Source organism: Oncorhynchus tshawytscha, linkage group LG03 (genome assembly GCF_018296145.1).
Source record: "Oncorhynchus tshawytscha isolate Ot180627B linkage group LG03, Otsh_v2.0, whole genome shotgun sequence".
In the NCBI taxonomy this organism is placed as follows: Eukaryota; Metazoa; Chordata; class Actinopteri; order Salmoniformes; family Salmonidae; genus Oncorhynchus; species Oncorhynchus tshawytscha.
Window position 1 is genome coordinate 23,697,955 of NC_056431.1, and position 20,792 is coordinate 23,718,746.

The window sequence follows — 20,792 nt, forward strand, 5'->3', positions numbered from 1 at the left end:
AGGGTAGCGGAGGGGCACGGAGTGGAGTCCTTGGCATGGCAGCTTGATTTATGGACACCTTTTAAAGTGTGCTCATTCCAGCCGGTGTGTGTGTGTGTGTGAGCCGGGGCGTTCTCCTCACGGTACGGAGAGGGAGAAAAATGACCCGCGGGTCGCTGACCCCCACTGGCTGCACCACTCACATATGCACTTCCTGATTTTGTGGCAATTCATCAGCATGCATTTGACCTCCGACGCTAAAATGAGCAACGCAGTCTTCTCTCAACAGACACGTGACATTCTCTTCTCTCGGGTCCTATGTGAAGGTCAAAGAAAATGAGAGAAGGGGGGGGGGAGAGAGAGAGAGAAAGGAGGTGGTCCTTTTTGATGGGTCTGCTGGGGATCCTAAAATTGGGTCAGGAGAGGCGTGTTTCAGCACAAGCCAGCAGTATTTCCTCTTTCTTCCTTCATGCCGGACTCTGGAAGGATGTTTAGTAACCGTGTGGTTGTGTAAGTGTATCATTATTCCCTAGTGGCCTAATGCTGAGATGTTTTTATTTTTTATCTCCCCCATGGCCGGTGTGTGTAAAACTTGTCACTTTTCCCTGTTATGACAGCTTCAGTGCAATCAGTGTTTGAATGAGCACAGCTTTCATTGGTCTCTTATACCAGTGAGGAGGGTAATTTGGCAGGATTATGCCTATTAAACCCTAGTGCTTCTTATCCCAGTCTGGTCCACTCTCTGTCTGGACTGGTTATCCACTCAGTGTGCTTTGATGACTGACCAGGATCTGCCCACTTTGTTTTTAGAGCTCATTTCCGAAATATATCAAGTTGTTTGATCATATCGGGTTCAATTATGAGTGGAAGAGTCGGAATTGTGAATATAAGCAATAATTACACTCAATGTGAAGTCCCCTAAAAAAGAGACTTTGTTTTCATCCTTGTTCCCTATATATGGTGCCCTACGTTTGACCAGAGCGTGAACTACAGAGAATAGGTTGCCATTTGGGACTCAGTTTAAACAAACTGCTGGTGTGTGTATACAGCTGCTCTCCGTGTCTGGTCTTCCTGCACAAGTCACCCATTGTCCCCCGATTTTTGTGTTTTTGTCTTTGAGCCCTCGATCTTCCCATTTAGCTTTTCAGTGTAAAGAAGTTGTGTGTGTGTGTGTGAACTTTTGCATGTGCTGTATATGTTTGTATGTGTACACAGTGGCCTGTGTGTGTTTCTTTGTCTAGTTGCTTGTCTCTGTGTCAGGCGTGTTTATACAGTACATGTCTGTTTTTCTTTGTGACCGTGTGTGCATGCCTGTGTCGGTGTGTTTTGTGTGCACATATAGTACTCGTGTGTACTGTGTACTGGGGTTGGGATCTCTGAGATATCCCAGAGCTCTCTGTTTGGGGGGACAGGAAGGAGCAACTGGCCCCCGCGTTGCCGTTGACCCCATGCTAGTCATAGGGGTCGCCGTCCAGCAGGAAAGGAACCCACTTCTGGCGCCTCCTACAAATTCCGGAATTAAAGAAATGGTCATTACGTTTTTATGAGTGGAAAATGTACATTTGAGATGGGGGGAGGGAGGGGGGGGTGGTACTCTCGACATAGAAATGCCTGCCTGTCGCTCCACCATTATCACACCCAGTTATTAGGTCTATTATTCTATTTTTGTACTGTAGATATTTAGTACGCTGCTTTTAATATGCTTCTGTTACTGTCCCTTACTGTACTGACATGGATTGACCTGATCTACAGGTTCTGGAGGCTTTTGGCCAACTTTTCCAGCGTTGCATCAGTTTTTTATATAAATTTTATTTTGGGCACCTCGGATCCAGCTGCCAGCTCCTCCGCCAAAGACATAATGTGGTTTTATCGGGGCAAAAGTAATGAAGTCAGCCCACAAGTCATGTACAATATCCCCTGAGAGTGAAAAAAAATATATCATGCACTACATTGAGTGAGAGAGTCAACATATTTCGCATTGCCACAGCATCACCTCCAGAACGCTGGTTGCTGCCCTCAGTGAACTCTGGGAGGACAAGAAGCAAGGGAACACTTCACTGCCAAACGTTTTATGGTGCCAGGGAATGAGGGCACTGTTTACACGTCTCCAAGGAGACCTTACTCTGTGAAGAAAAAAAGGGCCTCTGCATATTACTGGAAATGACTTACAACGGTGATTCATCCCAGTCGTTTCCCATTTGGCAGGTTCCCTCAGCATTTTCTGGACATACGTGATGTTTTTTCCCTACAAATAAACCCATCTTTTCAAGGTTATGGAGCGAGAGAGAGAAAGGGATGGTTTTTGGTGACCGCAACTTACTCTTTTGAGTTGCAGAGAACATAGCTAGGGTAGATGAGGTCAACTTTAGTACTCATTACAAGTGTACTTACTACTCTCACCCCCAGGTGGTATATACTGTACTCGATACCATCTACTGCATCTTGCCTATGCCTTTCTGTACCATCACTCATTCATATATCTTTATGTACATATTCTTTATCCCTTTACACTTGTGTTTGTGTATAAGGTAGCAGTTGTGGAATTGTTAGGTTAGATTACTCGTTGGTTACCACTGCATTGTCGGAACTAGAAGCACAAGCATTTCGCTACACTCGCATTAACATCTGCTAACCATGTGTATGTGACAAATAAAATTTGATTTACTAGGACCGATGTGCAACACTTCCAATAGGACAGATGCCTATACCTGCAACCTATACCTGCAAGCCACAAAGCCTCCAGATAGTCCCTATGTAGGTTTGAAATGGAGAGAGCGAGAAATAGGGAAAGAGACCATTGCCACATTGACCAAAAATCTGGCATCTTAACCCAAGGATCAGGTGCCACCATAGCAATCATGAGTGGCCATGTGTGTTTGTGGAATAATTGCTTGCAGTTGTGGCGAGCAGCAATTGTGCGTCGCCATCAAAGGGTGCTCAAATTGCTGACTGTGCGGGCTCTGAAACGCTACACCAGCTCCTTGATGCTGAGTCGGCAGAATCAGGCGACCCCCTGGGAATGGCCAGTTTACAGGAGCCATTTTGGCTCTGTGCCGCATGGTCTAGCCTTGGTTTTTGGTCCCTGTGGGTTGGAAATGGACCTATAAAAGGCGGTGGGGAGGTAGGGCATGAGGGGATGATGTCAAAACAACTTGCTGATGTATTCATGAACATTGTGCTTACTCTTGTCATGCTAAATGGTCTGTGCAGCATTTGACTAGCCAACTTTGTGTCAAAGGTTAAGGGAACAACACAGATTACCATTTTGGTAAGCAAATATAGAATGTGAAGTGTCATTCAGGTCAGATCCTTAGAAACCAGGGAGGATGGAATTTGCATTGTCCGTTACAGACGAAAGGAAATCCACTGCTCTGGAAAGGAAGGATAAGAGGCAGCATGGATCTTTCACCACTGTCTCTGCATGATGGACCGGGCTCTGAAAAATGCCTTTGTTCTGTATATCAAGTTACCGGTGTCCTATCTCAGCCATTTTGAATACAAAAAAAATGTATTTCACCTTTTATTTAACCAGGTAGGCAGTTGAGAACAAGTTCTCATTTACAATTGCGTCCTGGCCAAGATAAAGTAAAGCAGTTTGACACATACAACAACACAGAGTTACACATGTAGTAAAACAAACAAAGTCAATAATACAGTAGAAAAATAAGTCTATACAATATGAGCAAATGAGGTGAGATAAGGGAGGTAAAGGCAAAAGGCCATGGTGGTGAAGTAAATACAATATAGCCAGTAAAACACTGGAATGGTAGATTTGCAGTGGAAGAATGTGCAAAATAGAAATAATGGGGTGCAAAGGAGCTAAATAAATAAATACAGTAGAGGAAGAGGTAGTTGTTTGGGCTAAATTATAGATGGGCTATGTACAGGTGCAGTAATCTGTGAGCTGCTCTGACAGCTGGTGCTTAAAGCTAGTGAGGGAGATAAGTGATTCCAGTGTCAGATTTTTAGAGTTCGTTCCAGTCATTGGCAGCAGAGAACTGAAAGGACAGGCGGCCAAAGGAGGAATTGGTTTTGGGGGTGACCAGAGATATACCTTCTGGAGCGCGTGCTACAGGTGGGTGCTGCTATGGTGACCAGCGAGCTGAGATAAGGGGGACTTGACCTAGCAGGGTCTTGTAGATGACCTGGAGCCAGTGGGTTTGGCGACGAGTATGAAGCGAGGGCCAGCCAACGAGAGCGTACAGGTCGCAGTGGTGGGTAGTATATGGGGCTTTGGTGACAAAACGAATGGCACTGTGATAGACTGCATCCAATTTATTGAGTAGGGTATTCGAGGCTATTTTGTAAATGACATCACCGAAGTCGAGGATTGGTAGGATGGTCAGTTTTACGAGGGTATGTTTGGCAGCATGATTGAAGGATGCTTTGTTGTGAAACTTTGGATAGGAGATGTTTGATGTGAGTCTGGAAGGAGAGTTTACAGTCTAACCAGACACCTAGGTATTTGTAGTTGTCCACATATTCTAAGTCAGAACCATCCAGAGTAGTGATGCTGGACGGGCGGGCAGGTGCAGGCAGCGATCGGTTGAAAAGCATGCGTTTAGTTTTACTTGTATTTAAGAGCAATTGGAGGCCACGGAAGGAGAGTTGTATGGCATTGAAGCTCGCCTGGAGGGTTGTTAACAGTGTCCAAAGAAGGGCAAGAAGTATTCCGAATGGTGGCGTCTGCGTAGAGGTGGATCAGAGACTCACCAGCAGCAAGAGCGACCTCATTGATGTATACAGTGAAGAGTCGGCCCAAGAATTGAACCCTGTGGCACCCCCATAGACTGCCAGAGGCCCGGACAACAGGCCCTCTAATTTGACACACTGAACTCTATCAGAGAAGTAGTTGGTGAACCAGGTGAGGCATTCATTTGAGAAACCAATGCTATCGAGTCTGCCGATGAGGATGTGGTGATTGACAGAGTCGAAAGCCTTGGCCTGGTCAATGAATACGGCTGCACAGTATTGTTTCTTATCGATGGCGGTTAAGATATCATTTAGGACCTTGAGCATGGCTGAGGTGCACCCATGACCAGCTCTGAAACCAGATTGCATAGCGGAGAAGGTCCGGTGGGATTCGAAATGGTCGGTAATCTGTTTGTTGACTTGGCTTTTGAAGACCTTAGAAAGGCAGGGTAGGATAGATATAGGTCTGTAGCAGTTTGTGTCAAGAGTGACCCCCCCCCCTTTTGAAGAGGGGGATGATCACAGCTGCTTTCCAATCTTTGGGAATCTCAGACAACACAAAAGAGAGCCTTGAAACCAGTCCTACTTCAGCAGGGGTCCAACATTTTCTAGCTATTTTTAAATTTTGAAGCATGTCGCAAGCAGCTCATTAATTCTTTCCTAGCTTTCAAATAGGCAGTATTTTGTCATTTCACATTCTGTGTTTCTCCATTTTATTTTTCCTGGTTTGGGATTTTTTCAGTTATTCACTCAAAATTACAAGTATTCATAGAACATCCAATGTCATTGTTTTCTCTAAGTCCATGTTAATGCTTAAATTGCATCAGAAGAAAATTTGAGGGCTGAAAAAAAACAATGAGATTTTTTGTGTAATACCCCTTTACTTGTGCATTTTGTGAAAGAGGAATGTGCTGGTCTAGGGATGTTTTTACTGCTGCATATATCCAGTGGTGGGAAAAGTACCCAATTGTCATACTTGAAAAAAAGTAAAGATACCTTAAATGACTCAAGTAAAAGTGAAAGTCACTCAGTAAAATACTACTTGAGTAGAAGTCTAAAAGTATTTGGTTTTCAATAGACTTCAGTATCAAAAGTTTAAGTAATTTCATACATTAATTTAAGCAAACCAGACATCACAATTGTCGTGGTTGAATATATATATATATATATATATATTTTGTTTACGGATAGCCTGGGGCACACTTCAATACTCAGATAATTTACAAACGAAGCATTTAGGTTTAGTGAGTCCGCCAGATCAAAGGCAGTTGAGATGACCAGGGATGTTCTCTTGATAAGTGTGTGAATTGGACCAGTTTCCTGTCCTGTTATTAAGCATTCAAAATGTAACAAGTACTTTTGGGTGACAAGGATAATGTAATGAATAAAAAGTACATTTTCTTTAGGAATGTAGTGAAGTAAAAGTAGTCCAATGTAAATGGTAAAGTATAGTTACCCCAAAAATGAACTTAAGTAGTACTGTATTTTTACTTTACACCACTGTATATATATATATATATATATTTGACCTTTATTTTACTAGGCAAGTCAGTTAAGAACAAATTCTTATTTTCAATGACGGCCTAGGAACAGTGGGTTAACTGCCTGTTCAGGGGCAGAACGACAGATTTGTACCTTGTCAGCTCGGGGATTCGAACTTGCAACCTTTCGTTTACTAGTCCAACGCTCTAACCACTAGGCTACCCTGCTGCCACGACAGAGTTTTTAAATCAAAGTCCCACCCAATTTTTATATAAATAATCATTATATTATTCTGCCAGGTAAGCCTACTTTGCAGTTAACATTTAATTGAGAATGTTTTGGGGTAAGTGGTTTTCTATCCAGAAGACACTTCTCATTATCACAAACTGGTTACAAGAAGTGAATAAGAGACAAACGTGCGCAGCACACAGACATACAGAGGCAATATTGATGGAACTTAATTTGCAGATATTATGTTACGTTTGGCTTTTTAAGCCAGTTCTGGCTAACTAGGAGTGGGATCATGTCAATGTGGATTTGATTGGTTAGAGCTTGAGGTGTCTGATACTTGTGAGATTTGTTTCGGACAGTTTGTGCTGGAACTCATGCACTTTCAGAATTGTTTTGCGAGCTAATGATAGGTGGGCTGCGAGCTACCAGCGTTCGACCTGTTGGAGACGCCTGTACTACAGCATAACATGTGTGACCATTTCTATGACTGGTTCACTCCCCTCCAAATGAGAAAATCACAATTTCCGTACCAATATCCAAGTGTCAATAAAGCGCCACAGTTCAAAAATATCTGACAGATTTTGTGTTTTTTGTTTCTGGCTCCAGACATAACAGCCTTGTGACTGGGGAGGTTGTTGTGACTGGGGAGGTTGTTGTGTCTGGCTGTAGGTACAAACGTGGGGAACGGGGAGGGAGGTCGAGATGTAAAACACCAGCAGAGATGAAATTGTCACCACGCCAGTGAAGATATTGCATAGGAGGACTCCCTCCGTTTCCCCTTCTGAAGATATGTGCAAACACCATCCTCCCCGGAGACCAGCTAGGCTGACCTGCTGCTGAATCACTCTGAAAGGGATCCAGAGTGTATTGACCCACTGTAACTAAATATTCTGGTCGTACCGCTCTAGTAGCAACATTCTCCATTTAGGTGGGAGAAATGCAATACTTTTTCCAAGGATCAAGCGAGGGCGGCGTGTTTTTTGTTCTGTTGCAAGCATTAATCAAATTTGCCACACAAAAAAATAACTACAGCCTTCGACAGACATTCAAGCAATCCCATGGTATCTTCACGTCCGCATTTACACCTTGCTCCAATGACGCCTCAGAGGATGATATTGAGCCAAACCCCTCCCCTCACTCTGCCAGTGTCTGTAGGGTTCTGCTTTCAAAGAGATGAAAGAGATGTCCTGGCCTATCCCCTGGATTGGAGTGCAGATGATGACAGGCAGCCCAGCCAGGGGGAGGACAGGACAGTGACGAGAATGATGGGATGGCCATGTTTGGTAATAAATCTTCACGGTGCTGCTGGTCAGTCGGAAACGGGGGAGCAAGGCCACTCCTGGGAATCAGGGTCATTTTGGCTTCTGAACAGTACTCACCCCACTCCATATAACACACTCCCTACCAATGTCCACTAGGGCCCTAACTGAGAACTACATGCTTGCTCCTTTTTTCAGACATTTCTCTCTCGCCTTAGCGTTTAAGTATATTCTCTTGTTTAACTTCATACTCTTTCTTTTTTTTAGCATGACTAGCGTTTTATCCTTTGGTTGAAAATGATCTCTATATAGCCTTTTCTCTCAGCTCTTTAGTCTCTGCATTCCTTCACTTCCTGTATTCCCCTTGCAATGCTGACAGTCTTGTCATTATCTTTCCATCAACTAGTTTTTCCCCACTCAGGTCGAGGCTGATGTATCTCCCCGCTTGCTACCTGTCTTTGTCACTTACTGTACCTCTCGCTTTCTCTTTCTCGCTCTCTCCGTTTTTGCCTCTGCCCTCTTCACATTTACCGGCGAATACCAGCGCTGCAGAGAAAGTAAAGGCAGACCTTCCTGCATTCTCCAGTCAGTGACTGTCCAAAACCTCCTTTGGCATGCTGGAGTTGACTGCATACTTCCCCCGAATCTAAACCAGATGTGAAATTGTAATGTATGGCAGTGTTTTTTTTTCTCTTTCTCTTCAAAGGAAGACAAATGTGGTCCAAAAATGTAGTCTTTTGACCATCCACACAGTGATATATAAAAATACATCCAGATACATTTTCCAGAATCTAAAGCTGTCCTTCATGGTTGGTTGAAAAAGCACCGTAGGATTTAGAATAATTTTTCTGTTATTGCTTGGTGCTGGGGGAGCGTTATGGTAAGCTTGGATAGACAGTTCGCAGAGGGGGGAGGGGATATATGAAAGTTGCATTTCGGACTGCTTTACTTCTGAGTAGCTATTCATTCTTTCCTCACAATGAGCGTGTCCTCTCTTGGCAAGTAAGAATGTGCTTTTATCACAATGTACTTTTTTTGGCATTTACAGAAGTCCGTAATAGGCCTACAGCAATTACTGATGAGGGCTGCGTTACCTTCTTTCCTGTGGTTTACTGACATTCTCCATAAGATGCTTTAAATCACCATGAAACTCCTGTTCAATGTTAAACTCCATTTTTTTCCCCCCTCCCCTTCGGGGCCAGTAAGCATATATCCGTCTACTCACTGCGCAAAGTAAACCCTGCTAACGTTCTAGCGGAGGTTTGTGTCCCACATAAGCCTGTCTTTTCCCGGGTTTCCTCTGCCTCTCTTCAAATCTCTAAATCACATCTCTCCTCTACACCTGCTCGCTCATTAAAAGCTAAGAGAAGAGACAAATTACAAAGGCCCTGCCACAGGTAGTCATTTGGCCTCCTTTATGTTTACGACACTCCCCCTCATCGGAGCCCTCGGTGTCCTCCCACCACCACACCAGGCTGTGTTTAAATGCTCAGGGACAATGACCGGTTAGGCCTCCTGTGTCTGGTCCTCTGCCCAGCCCTCTTTTGGTGAAGTCAAACCCTCCCGCATGGGAACAGTGTACCCCTTTCTCGCTACTGAGCTAAACAAAGCTGAGCTGTACTGGGTCTGCCTGTTTACGCTTCCAGCGTAGTTGCTGAAACCATGTGGGAAGGACAATATGAGAAGAAGAAAATATCTGAGCCAGCACAGTATGGCTTGAGTCTGCTTGATAGTATGAAACATGGTCAGCCGAGACAAAGCATCTCGGTGGTGTTATTTTAGGGATCATGGAGAATAGCGATGGCCACAGCAGTAGTGTTTTGATGGGGCCTACTGATTGTAGCCTTATGAAATGTGTGAGAAATAAGGATGTTGGTGGGTGGGCCAGGTTGTTCTCGTCTGAAAGTCGGGGAGAAAATATGTAGAAGTGGCAACTCTTCCGCTGGAGCCGATCTGTGGCTCCACTCCGAGGCTGGAAGCGTAAACAGCGGCGGCCACAGATTGCGCAATGGCTATGCAAGCATCCCGACCCGTGGAAGCTATGGAGTGCTGGGGCGGAGTTGGCCTGTTCCAACCACACTTAAGGAAATGTTGGTTTGACGAAGGTTTGACCTACCGAAACGCATCAGTTTAAGATATTGTTCCATTGAACTTGCCACCTCAATAAAGGCATTTTAATCATGAAGAGTGAGTGCCTTTGTCCTCCTCGTTTTTTTGATGTTGGGTACTATTGGAAAGCACCTAGCTAGGTTCTGTGTCATCCCCATGTGGATTGTCATTCTTCAGTTAGAAGCCGAAAGCATCTTTGTGGTCTGTGTCTGTACATTGGGTTGTTATAGTGACTGTTTGTAAGCCTGGCGTTATCTCGTTTTCATGAGAAATTTTCCTCTGACTTCATTGGCTCACCCCTTCCTCATAGTTACTGTAGTGTCTTTATCTGATACTGCGAATGCCAGCAAGAGCAGTTCACAACTAAAAAGTACAAACAGATGTTGCACATGATATGTGTCCCCCTAGTTTGACTTTGTGTTGCCTCATCGTGCCTCTTCTCTCTTGTCAACCGACTTGCATAGGCCGAGTTACTGTCTTCAGAAACTTATTTCTGACTTATTCCACATTTTGTTGTTACAGCCTAAATTCAAAATTGATTAAATAGTATTTTTTTCTCTCGCCAATTTACACACACTACGCCATAATGACAAAGTGAAAACCTGTTTTTAGATTATTATTTTTTGCACATTTTTGGAAAAGGAAATACATGATCTAATTTGCGTTAGTATTTACACCGCTGAATCAAGAGTTTTGTAGATGCACCTTTGGGTAAGTCTCTAAAAGCTTTCCACACCTGGATTGTGCAACATTTCCCCAATAAAAAAAATGAATTCTTCAAGCTCTGTCAAATTTGTTGTTGATCATGCCTAGATAACCATTTTCAGGTCTTGCCATAGATTTTCAAGTAGATTTAAGTCAAAACTGTAACTCGGCCACTCAAGAACATGTATTGCCTTGGTAAGCAACTCCGGTGTAGATTTGGCCTTGTGCATTGTGAATTAATCTCCCAGGGGAATTCATATCCCCGTGTCTGGTGGAAAGCAGACGGAATCAGGTTTTCCTCTAGGATTTTGCCTGTGTTTAGCTCCATTCCGTTTATTCTGAAAAACTCCCCAGTCCTTAATGGTTACAAACATACCCATGACATGATGCAGCCACCACTATAGTAAAAAATAGGGAGCGTGGTACTCTCTAATGTGTCCTGAATACAAAATGTTAATTGCTTTGCCACATTTTTTGCAGTATTACTTTAGTGCCTTATTGCAAACAGGATGCATGTTTTGGAATATATATATATATATATATATATATATATATATATATATATAATTATTTTATATATATATATATATATATATATATATATATATATATATATATATATATATATAATTATTTTAATGTACAGGCTTTCTTCTTTTCACTGTCAATTAGCTTAGGATTGTGGAGTAACTACAATGTTGTTGATCCATCCTTGTTTTTTTCTACCATAGCCATTGATCTGTAACTGTTTTAAAGTCACCATTGGCCTCATGGTGAAATCTCTGAGCTGTTTCCTTCCTCTCTGACAACTGAGTTAGGAAAGACACCTGTATCGTTGTTGTGATCGGGCGTATTGATACACCATCCAAAGTGTAATAATTGTACCATGCTCAAAGGGATATTCAATGTTAGCTTTTAATTTTAACCATCTACCAATAGGTGGCTTTCTTTGCGAGGCATTGGAAAACCTCTCTGGTCTTTGTGGTTTGAATGTGTGTTTTTGAAATTCACTGCTCGACTGAGGGACCTTACAATTATCTGTATGTGTGGGATACAGAGATGAGGTAGCCATTCAAAAATCTTGTTAAACACTGTTATTGCACACAGAGTGAGTCCATGCATCTTATTATGTGACTTAAGCATTTTTACATTTTTACCCCTGAACTTATTTAGCTTTGCCAGCTTTGGGTAGCCTAGTGGTAGCCTAGTGGTTAGAGCATTGGACTAGTAACCGAAAGTTGCAAATTCAAATCCCCGAGCTGACAAGGTACAAAATCTGCCCCTGAACAGGCAGTTAACCCACTGTTCCTAGGCCGTCATTGAAAATAAGAATTTGTTCTTAACTGATTTGCCTAGTTAAATAAAGATATAAAATAAAAACGGGGGTTGAATACTTATTGACTCAAGACATTTCAGTTTTTTATGAATAAAAACAAAATCCGACTAACACAACACAATGTGGAAAAGGTAATGGGATGTGAATACTTTCTGAAGGCACCACTTATCTAGTACGACTAACAGTAGCTAGATCATTCTGTCCCCAAAAGCCTAAATAGGCAGTTGAACCTGACAACCCGTTGATGTCCTGATGTTAACCGAAGTGGCTAGGCAATTGTCCAGCCATCTTGGCCTCATAGTTTTCTCTATGGAGAGTGTAGTCCTTGAGAATGATCAAGTGTTTAAATCCCAAAGGACTCTGACCTTGCCTTGCATTCCAGTTTATGAGTCAAGGGATTGTAAATCCTAATGACAGTCTAGAACAAACAGGTTCTGGACCATTTAAAATATTGTTGTGTAATTTACGCCATTTGACATTTTAGCATTTGTCACCAAATGGAAAGTCTTATCTGGCTGACACGGCGTGATGCATTGAGTAAATAAGACCGGGGAGAGGTTCCCGGTTTTGGCGAAGTTCTGAAATGGCCATATTGCAATTGGGCTGTGACACAAATGAACTTTTCTCGATATGCTCAACCGGGCCTTAAATGATATAGTGAAGTGTCCAGCGCTGTATTTTTCTACCCGTCTCAAAGCCAGCCAAGGAGCTTTACTCTGTCTGGAAGACATCCAGACGGTAGAACTGAGGAACACAATGTGGTGGTATGTGTTTATCCAAACCCAACGTTTCACTTTTCCTCTGCTCTGATTTATGACGTGCCATAGGTTTCAGATCCCACGCCAAGATTGGATTTCCCTCTAAATGTCACCCTCTTCTTTGCTCTTTCTATCTATTCCATTTGGTTTCTTCTTAATTTCTCCTCACTCTGTCTTTGCCTTTTTGTCTCTGTCCCTCTCATCTTCCCCATTCAAGCCAGTTTAGCTAATGCAACAATTGTCATGTAAAATAAAATTTAAAAAAATACTAAGCAGGTTAATATTAAATGATACACTACATGACCAAAATGATGCGGACACCCCTTCAAATTAGTGGATTTGATCAATTCAGCATGGCCGAGCAGCCGCACACAAGCCTAAGATCACCATGCGCAATGCCAAGCGTCGGCTGGAGTGGTGTAAAGCTTGCCGCCATTGTACTCTGGAGCAGTGGAAATGCATTCTCTGGAGTCCTCTGGCAGTCCGCTTCATCATCTGGCAGTCCGACGGACAAATCTTGGTTTGGTGAATACCAGGAGAACGCTGCCTGCCCAAATGCGTAGTGCCAACTAAAGTTTGGTGAAGGAGGAATAATTGTCTAGGGCCGTTTTTCATGGTTCCGGCTAGTCCCCGTGAAGGGAAATCTTAACCCTACAGCATACAATGACTTATAGACATTTCTGTACTTCTAACTTTGTGGCAACAGTTTGGGGAACAGTCCTGTTTCAGCATGACCGTGTGTAAATAATTAGGTCCATAGAGAGCTGGTTTGTCGACATTGGTGTGGAAGAACTTGACTGGCCTGCACAGAGCCCTGACCTCAAACCCCATCGAACACCTTTGGGATGAACTGGAACGCCAACTGCGAGCCAGGCCTTATTGCCCATTCTCACTAGTGCTCTTGTGGCTGAATTGAAGCAAGTCCCCACAGCAATGTTTCAACATCTAGTGGAATCTCTTCCCAGAAGAGTGGATGCTGTTATAGTAGCAAAGGGGGGGGCCAACTCCATATTAATGCTCGTGATTTTAGAATTAGATGTTTGATGTGTGTAAACTATATTCCTTTGGGCTGCAATAGGAAGCCATCTTTGTTTCCCCTCTACTCTTCCATGTCTTTGAGATGTTGTGATATAGGAGAACTATTGGATAGATTCAGACGAACTGAGGAGTGGTCATAGACTGTACGGAAGTACTCCGTGCGCATTAGACTTGCCTGACCTACTGCAGAGCGCTGAGTGGTTAGAGAGGTAATATCCCTAAGGAGACCATTGGTTAGCTCATGTCTAACACGCAACCGTTCCCCATATTCTGGTAGTCTATCCTTTTTCTTTTCTCACACTTTAAGATGTCCATTTAAGGCCATTCATGTCCTTTTCTTCGTATATGTCCTTTTCTTAGCATACGAACAACAACAACCAGTCTCATTCCCAAGTCAGTAAAATATAAGTGGCATTTTGAAACCGGGAGCACACATTCTTGTCGAAGTTAAAACGGTTGTAGTCGGTAATAATAGCAAGGTTTTGTTGACCTTGTTTGAGTCTCCTTTCCACACTTTGGAAAGGAGACTGAAAGATACAGCAGCATTGATTGTGGTTGACGTCCGTGTGTGTGTGTGAGGACTGTGTCGTGTGTGTGTGTGTGTGTGTGTGTGTGTGTGTGTTTGTGCTTAATCATAGAGTACACACAGACAAGCACGAGCATGAACTCACAGAACGAACACCTGTTGGGCAAAGTACACAGGGCGACGTCGCTGTCTAGTACGTCAAGGGCTCTCCTTGCCATGTTTACACCGGCTCAGCTCCAGCAGCCTAACGCTTACTCACCGACACTCTGATCCACTACGGCAGACTAATTCTCAACACATGATTATAGATGAAATGTTGAGAAATGGCACAAGTAGAGTAGCTATAGAGTCACATTTTTCAGCCCCTAAGACATGCATGTGTTTCCCATAAGAGGCACACATGTTAGTAGTGTGCACTCCGGCTATAGATAGGCCTGTAATGCACTTGGTTTATTTGGTTGTCTCGTAAATATCACCCTTATATCCACACTTTGAATTCCTTTTTAGAATAACTTTCTCTGCTCATGCTCCTCATACCATTCTCCTTCACAACTTGTCTCGTCAATGGTATGCCAGTGTTTTTATAATTGTGAAACATTAGATGGTTATGTCATCATTTGCTTGTGTAGCATACTTAGTGGGACTCGCTACAGTCTCCTCGACAGCCGGGGACCGTCTCTCTCTCTCTCTCTCTCTCATCTGTTGATGTAAGCACACTGTCTACTGCTTTGTCTGGCAACACTGACCGTAGCCAAACAGACGTTTTACAAGCAGATACTCTCATTGGGCGTTGGGACAGGGGAAGAGTACTAGGGACTGTTCCCAGCGCGGAGTGCAACGGACGGTTTGTTTTGGAGTGAACCGAAGCGCGAGCAAAGTTTGGGCAGGGGATTAGCGGGCTGTCAGTGAAACCGGACCGAGGACTTGGTTTGGTGTGAGGGAGCCCTAACTAACCCATCTCTGGCGCACATCCTGAGTCGGAGCCTGATCAAATGGCATATAGTGCTGACTGAGTTGGCAGTAATGAGTAAACAACTTGCATAGACCCATACAGATAAAACAATAGAGGCAGATTGCTTTATCTCTATGCATAGAGAGAACCCTAGCAATGAAATGTGATTCTATCTCTACGGATTAACCTCGCTCTGTTGGGTCTCCAATCAGCCCACCAATTTGTCTATCGGGGGGGGGGTGTGATGACTAGACTGGATGTTCTGGCTGAGAATGAGAGACTTCAACTCCAAACAACGACCTAGAAAGAGTTAAGAAAGTCAAAGGAAAAGGCAGTTGTGAGAAGGCACTCCGTTTTACCTACAGTATATAGCATTTGCAGCATCTGGATGTGTTTCCATTGAGCTAAATGTCTTTCAGTTGCAAAAGGGAGTGTCTGTAGTATACCAGAATGTATTACCAGTGGAGTATAAGTAACCTTACTGTAAGATATGACAGCATAAGCATAATTGTTGTCCTTGGTGGGGGAGTTAGTGCTTTCCTAGGAGTCTCTGTCAGGGGACTCTCACTCACTACTCTAGTGTTTGGGAATGTTATGAGCAGAAAGTGTTTTTTCTTAGTCACTGCGCCCCCAAGCACAGAATATGGACTCCTTCCAGGAATCTGGGATACACTGTGAGAAATAGTCTAGATTGTAGTTCACTGAGTACCACTTCCACCCCCTACAATCCCCCCCGTCATCTGCGCAAAATCAGCAGCCCCCTCACCATCTTTTTAGGGGGTGGTGGTGATTGAAAGGGGGGTTGTCTTGCTTTGCTTTCTGGATTGAATCACTTGTGGAGCCCCAGGGTCATACACTGACGTCATGCTCTCTCGCTGTGAGAGCCGGGTCCTGTGGCATCCGGAGTTCATTTACCCATCAGGGCAGTCCGCTCGCCCCTCACGGATTGTTACTCTTGCGTTTCAATACTACAAGACGTAAAGTCAAAACAACCCGTTCTGTCCTACCATAATATGTATTTATGTATCGGGCTGTGGAATATCGACAAGTGTAAAGTTCCCATCCGGAGTTTGGAGCCCTTTGGAGCCACTGGCTGCTACCTAATCTTAACTGATTGCTGGCAGGCGGGTTATTGTAGCTCAACCCCCCCCGTCTCCCGAGGGGCCATAAATAGACTTGTGGTTTGGATGTTGGGCCAAAGCTGCCTGGATGGGCCATGCAAGGGGGAAACAAGTGGGCTCCAGAATGCCCTGGATGATCCATTCCAGGTACCCGAAAGCTTGTATCCTTGGTTGTTTAGACATATCCGATGCAATATTGGTCCAGCCTTCACAGAACTAGTGCTTACATCAAACATAATTGCTTTCTGGCCATACTTTGAACGACTTGTTTGCAAGCTACTGATACCAAAGAACAGGGAAAGGGCAATTAACAGATCCTCCATTTTATTTTAGATGAAGGATGATGTCAGAACACAGGCTAACCTCTACTTTCAGTACCGTATGAGTATGCACATGTTTGGAAAGCGAGGCTAGCGCATACCTGGTGTGGCTGATATGTTTTTGGTTTGATGGCGCAGGCTACATCATAGACTTGTGTCATATGTATAGACAAGCCATTGGCATGAAGCTAGCTAGCATTTACTTTGTCACGCTGAAGAAAGTATTGAACCGCGGGGCTGCGAGATCAAATTCCATCCAATCAACCGCGTTCGGGTTAATCCAAGGTGGTTGTCAGTGATGCGAGCCCCAAGTTGAATGACTATGAAGGGAATAATGGCTGAGTCTCTCAGGTCTTCGGGGGATAGGTATCAGTTGCCTCATTGGTTGTAGAGATGTGGTAGGCTTGAGGCAGCAAGAATCCCCAACAGTAACGCTCCCTAATTTATGGTTCTGTTTATTGAAGGGGGAGTAGAGGGGGTTGAAAGTGCCTCTCCAAAATGGGCAAAGGGGTGTCATTTCAGAGAGAACACATCAGTGGGTTATTTATGAACATTAGGAGCAGGTGAATACATTTTTATCTCGACTCCATCACCCGACTCATTTAACAGCCTTTGTCTCGGGGCAATTCCACATCAACAGAATGTTGGTTATTTTAAAATGTATGTCAAACAAAAACCAATGATTGCAAAGATCAACAAATCTTACAACTCTATGCACAAGGACTACTTTTAACAATTTCCACAAACACATTTACTTGAACAGTGGAATGGCCCCCCACCGAGAGCTGAAACAGTTGAGGTCTGATGTTGTCTTTGATCCAGTATTGTGTGTGTGTGTGTGTGTGTGAACACAGGCAGCACTAGACCTCAAGTCTTGATTCATTATTTTATCAGACATTATTATTATTTCTGGGCGGCTGTAAATGGATACCCGGCTGCTTGCTTTGCCAGCGTGCCGTATCACTTACCACAGGGCTTTCCTTCAGCGACGCTGTAGTGTTTTGGCAACCAGATACCATTGCCATAATGCGCAAACAATTTTGTGTACTTCAGCTAAGATCTAGTATGCCATTAAACTGCTGTTCCTGTAAAAACAAAGTATAAATATAACATTACACTATATGTTAGGGAATATACACTACATCACCAATAGTATGTGGGTACCTGCTCGTCGAACATCTCATTCCAAAATCATGGGCATTAATATGGAGTTGTTCCCACCGTTTGTTGCTATTAAGTTGGAAGCACCGAATAATCTAGAATGCCATTGTATGCTGTAGCATTAAGATGTCCCTTCACTGGAACTATGGGGCCTAGACCGAACCATGAAAAACAGCCCCAGACCATTATTCCTCCTCCACCAACCTTTACATTTGGCACTATGCATGGAGTCGGTAGCGTTCTCCTGGCATCCGCCAAACCCGATTTGTTCGTCGGACTGACAGATGGTGAAGCATGATTTATCACTCCAGATTACACATTTCCACTGCGCCAAAGTCCAATGGTGGCGAGCTTTACAACACTCCAGCTGACGCTTGGCATTGCGCATGGTGATTTTGGGCTTGTGTGCGGCTGCTCGGCTATGGAAGTTTCAAGCTCCCGACGAACAGTTATTGTATTGACGTTGCTTCCAGAGACAGTTTGTAAGTCGGGAGTGAGTGTTGCAACCGAGTGAAGCTAGGCGCTTCAGCACTCGGCACTGAGCTTGTGTTGGCCTACCACTTTGTGGTTGAGCCGTTGTTACTCCTAGACGTTTCCATTTCACAATAACAGCACTTACAGTTGACCGAGGCAGCTCTACCAGGGCAGAAATTTGACAAACTGACTTGTTGGAAAGATGTCATCCTATGACGGTGCCACGTTGAAAGTCACTGAGCTCTTCAGTAAGGACATTCTATTTATTTTACACCCCGTTTCTCCCCAATTACGGTCTTGTCTCATCGTTACAACCCCTCCCCCCAGCGGTCTCGGGAGAGGCGAAGGTAGAGTCCTGCGTCATCCAAAACATGACTTGTCAAACCGCGCTTCTCAACACACATCCGCTTAACCCGGAAACCAGCCGCACTAATGTGTCGGAGGAAACTCTGTTCAACTGATGACCGAAGTCAGCCCGGCCTGCCACAAGGAGTCGCTAGGGCGCGATGAGCCAAGTAAAGTCCCCCTGGCCAAACCCTCCCCTAACCCTGACGACACTGGGCCAATTGTGCGCCGCCCTATGGGACTCCCGGTCACAGCCTGGGATCGAACCCGGGTCTGTAGTGCCTTTGACCGCTGCACCACTCTGGAGGCCCAGTAAGGCCATTCCTCTGCCAATGTTTGTCTATGGAGATTGCATGTCTGTATGCTCAATTATATACACCTGTCAGCAACGGGTGTGTCTGAAATAGCTGCATCCACTCATTTGAAAGGGTGTCCATATTTTGTGGGTGAGTGGGCGGGCGGGCAGGCCGGCCTATCCTGCATTTGTGTTTTCACAAGAGTCAACTGTGATGAGTTTGACATGAGGGTAGTCGGTCTTCACCGCTGTCTCAGTTGGTGGTCCACACAGATCTCCATCTCTTCCCAACATAAATGTATACATTTACCGTTTCATTCCTTTAATCTCACAGACCGTAGATTCAGAGGGGTTGATAGTGTTACGGAGGAGTGCAAGCAAAGCCCAGAGTGATGGCTCTGTGCAACTCCGTTGTCTGTTTCTGTGTGTGCATCTCACTATCATCACACAGCAAAAAAAGTTAATAGCCGCTTTGAACTACCTCTCATGAATGTCTCCCTCCATCTCCTGTTCCCTCTGTCTCCTCTTTCTCTCCCTGTCTCTCTCGCTCCATTGAGTGTTAAGGTTTAGTTAAACTTCAATGCAGTTAAAGGTGAACAGTAGAAAGTGAAACGAATGACAAACAGCCAGAAAAATGCTTCCAAATGACACGTTTAACAAACAAAAACAATACAGGTGTTAACGTTAAGTTCACTGATGGGTACGGTCTCTCCTTTCTCCTTCTCCCTCTCTCCACCCTGCATGTCCCCCTCTCCCCGCCTCCTTGCCGCTCGCCTTCCCTAGCACTAGGGGTTCATTTTAAAGGCTCATGTTCATGCCGATCCTGCTTTTCTGTTGCAGGGATGGAACAAGTCACAATGAGCGACCGGTTCGATTGCGACAACTGCAAGGAGTCCCTGTACGGACGCAAGTACATCCAGGCAGACGGGGGAGAGGGGGACAACCCCTACTGCATCCCCTGTTACGACAGCCTGTTCGCCAACACCTGCGACGAGTGCAAGGAGCTAATCGGCCATGACGCCAGGGTAAGACTTTCATTTTGGCTCCACTAGTGGGTCATGTTCATTAGGGCATGCAATTCTAGTTGAGTCATTTTAACACTGCAAACTGTTGTTACATGGTAATGAGTGGTAGTTAGGGGTCGTATCTCGATAATTATGCATTCTGTATGCTAAATGAGGCAGTTGTCTTTCATGGTCTGAATGTGGCAGGGCAAGGTCTAGGCAAATTTAAGATGCCATTACAGAGGTTTTCCAACCAAGCTCAACTAGCCAGCCATGCCATGTCAGACCATGAAATGTTGTGTGAGGAAAATGTCTCCTTGTTTCCCACAATGAATGCAGTTTTAATATTTCCTTAATGGAAAACACAAACACGTGAAGTTGATAATTTGCTACAGTAAGAAGAGGGAGTGGATGCGAAGGGATAAGCATTGAGGGTGCGTGCTTGGCTAGCATACACACACACACACACTGACACACACACAGGAGTCCAATGAGTTATCATCGACACCCTCAAAAGCAGCGAACACACAGTAAAGCCTGTGTTTGTCTTCGACCACACAAACTGTTGCTTCTTCCCTGTCTGGAACTCACACACACACACACACACATTCTGTCTCCCATCTCTCCTCTTTCCCGTCTCCTCTCTTACCCGTCTCCTCTCTTACCCATCACCTCTCCCCTATTCCCTCTGTTCATAACCAGAAACCCCAGTGTTAGTTTGAGTTCTCCAGGTACTTGCAGTGTCAGGATGACCTGGGAGTCACCCAGAGTTGTTTTCATTACAGATCCAGAAACACTTTAAATTAGATGTATAATGCACTCTTTTCAGATAATTTACAATACTTGATCATTTGTCAATTTGGAACAGGTCACCAATGCAATTGTATTCAATGTACATGTGTAGCCAATAACTTCTACATAACATCCATTACATTGTGTGGCCTACATTACTGTACACTCCTTTCCAGGAAGTCCTAGGAATTTGTCTATAAATTGTCTTGAATA

The 20,792-nt window shown here is 44.2% G+C and overlaps 1 protein-coding gene across 1 annotated transcript in view; it reads left to right on the forward strand.

Annotated features, from left to right (window-relative positions):
• Positions 1-20,792, forward strand: part of fhl3a (four and a half LIM domains 3a) — a 43,068-nt gene that overhangs the window by 13,743 nt on the left and 8,533 nt on the right. Inside the window, exon 2 of the mRNA XM_024414952.2 lies at positions 19,624-19,808. Coding sequence (XP_024270720.1) covers positions 19,624-19,808 — 185 coding nt within the window. The remainder of the gene's footprint in view (positions 1-19,623; positions 19,809-20,792) is intronic.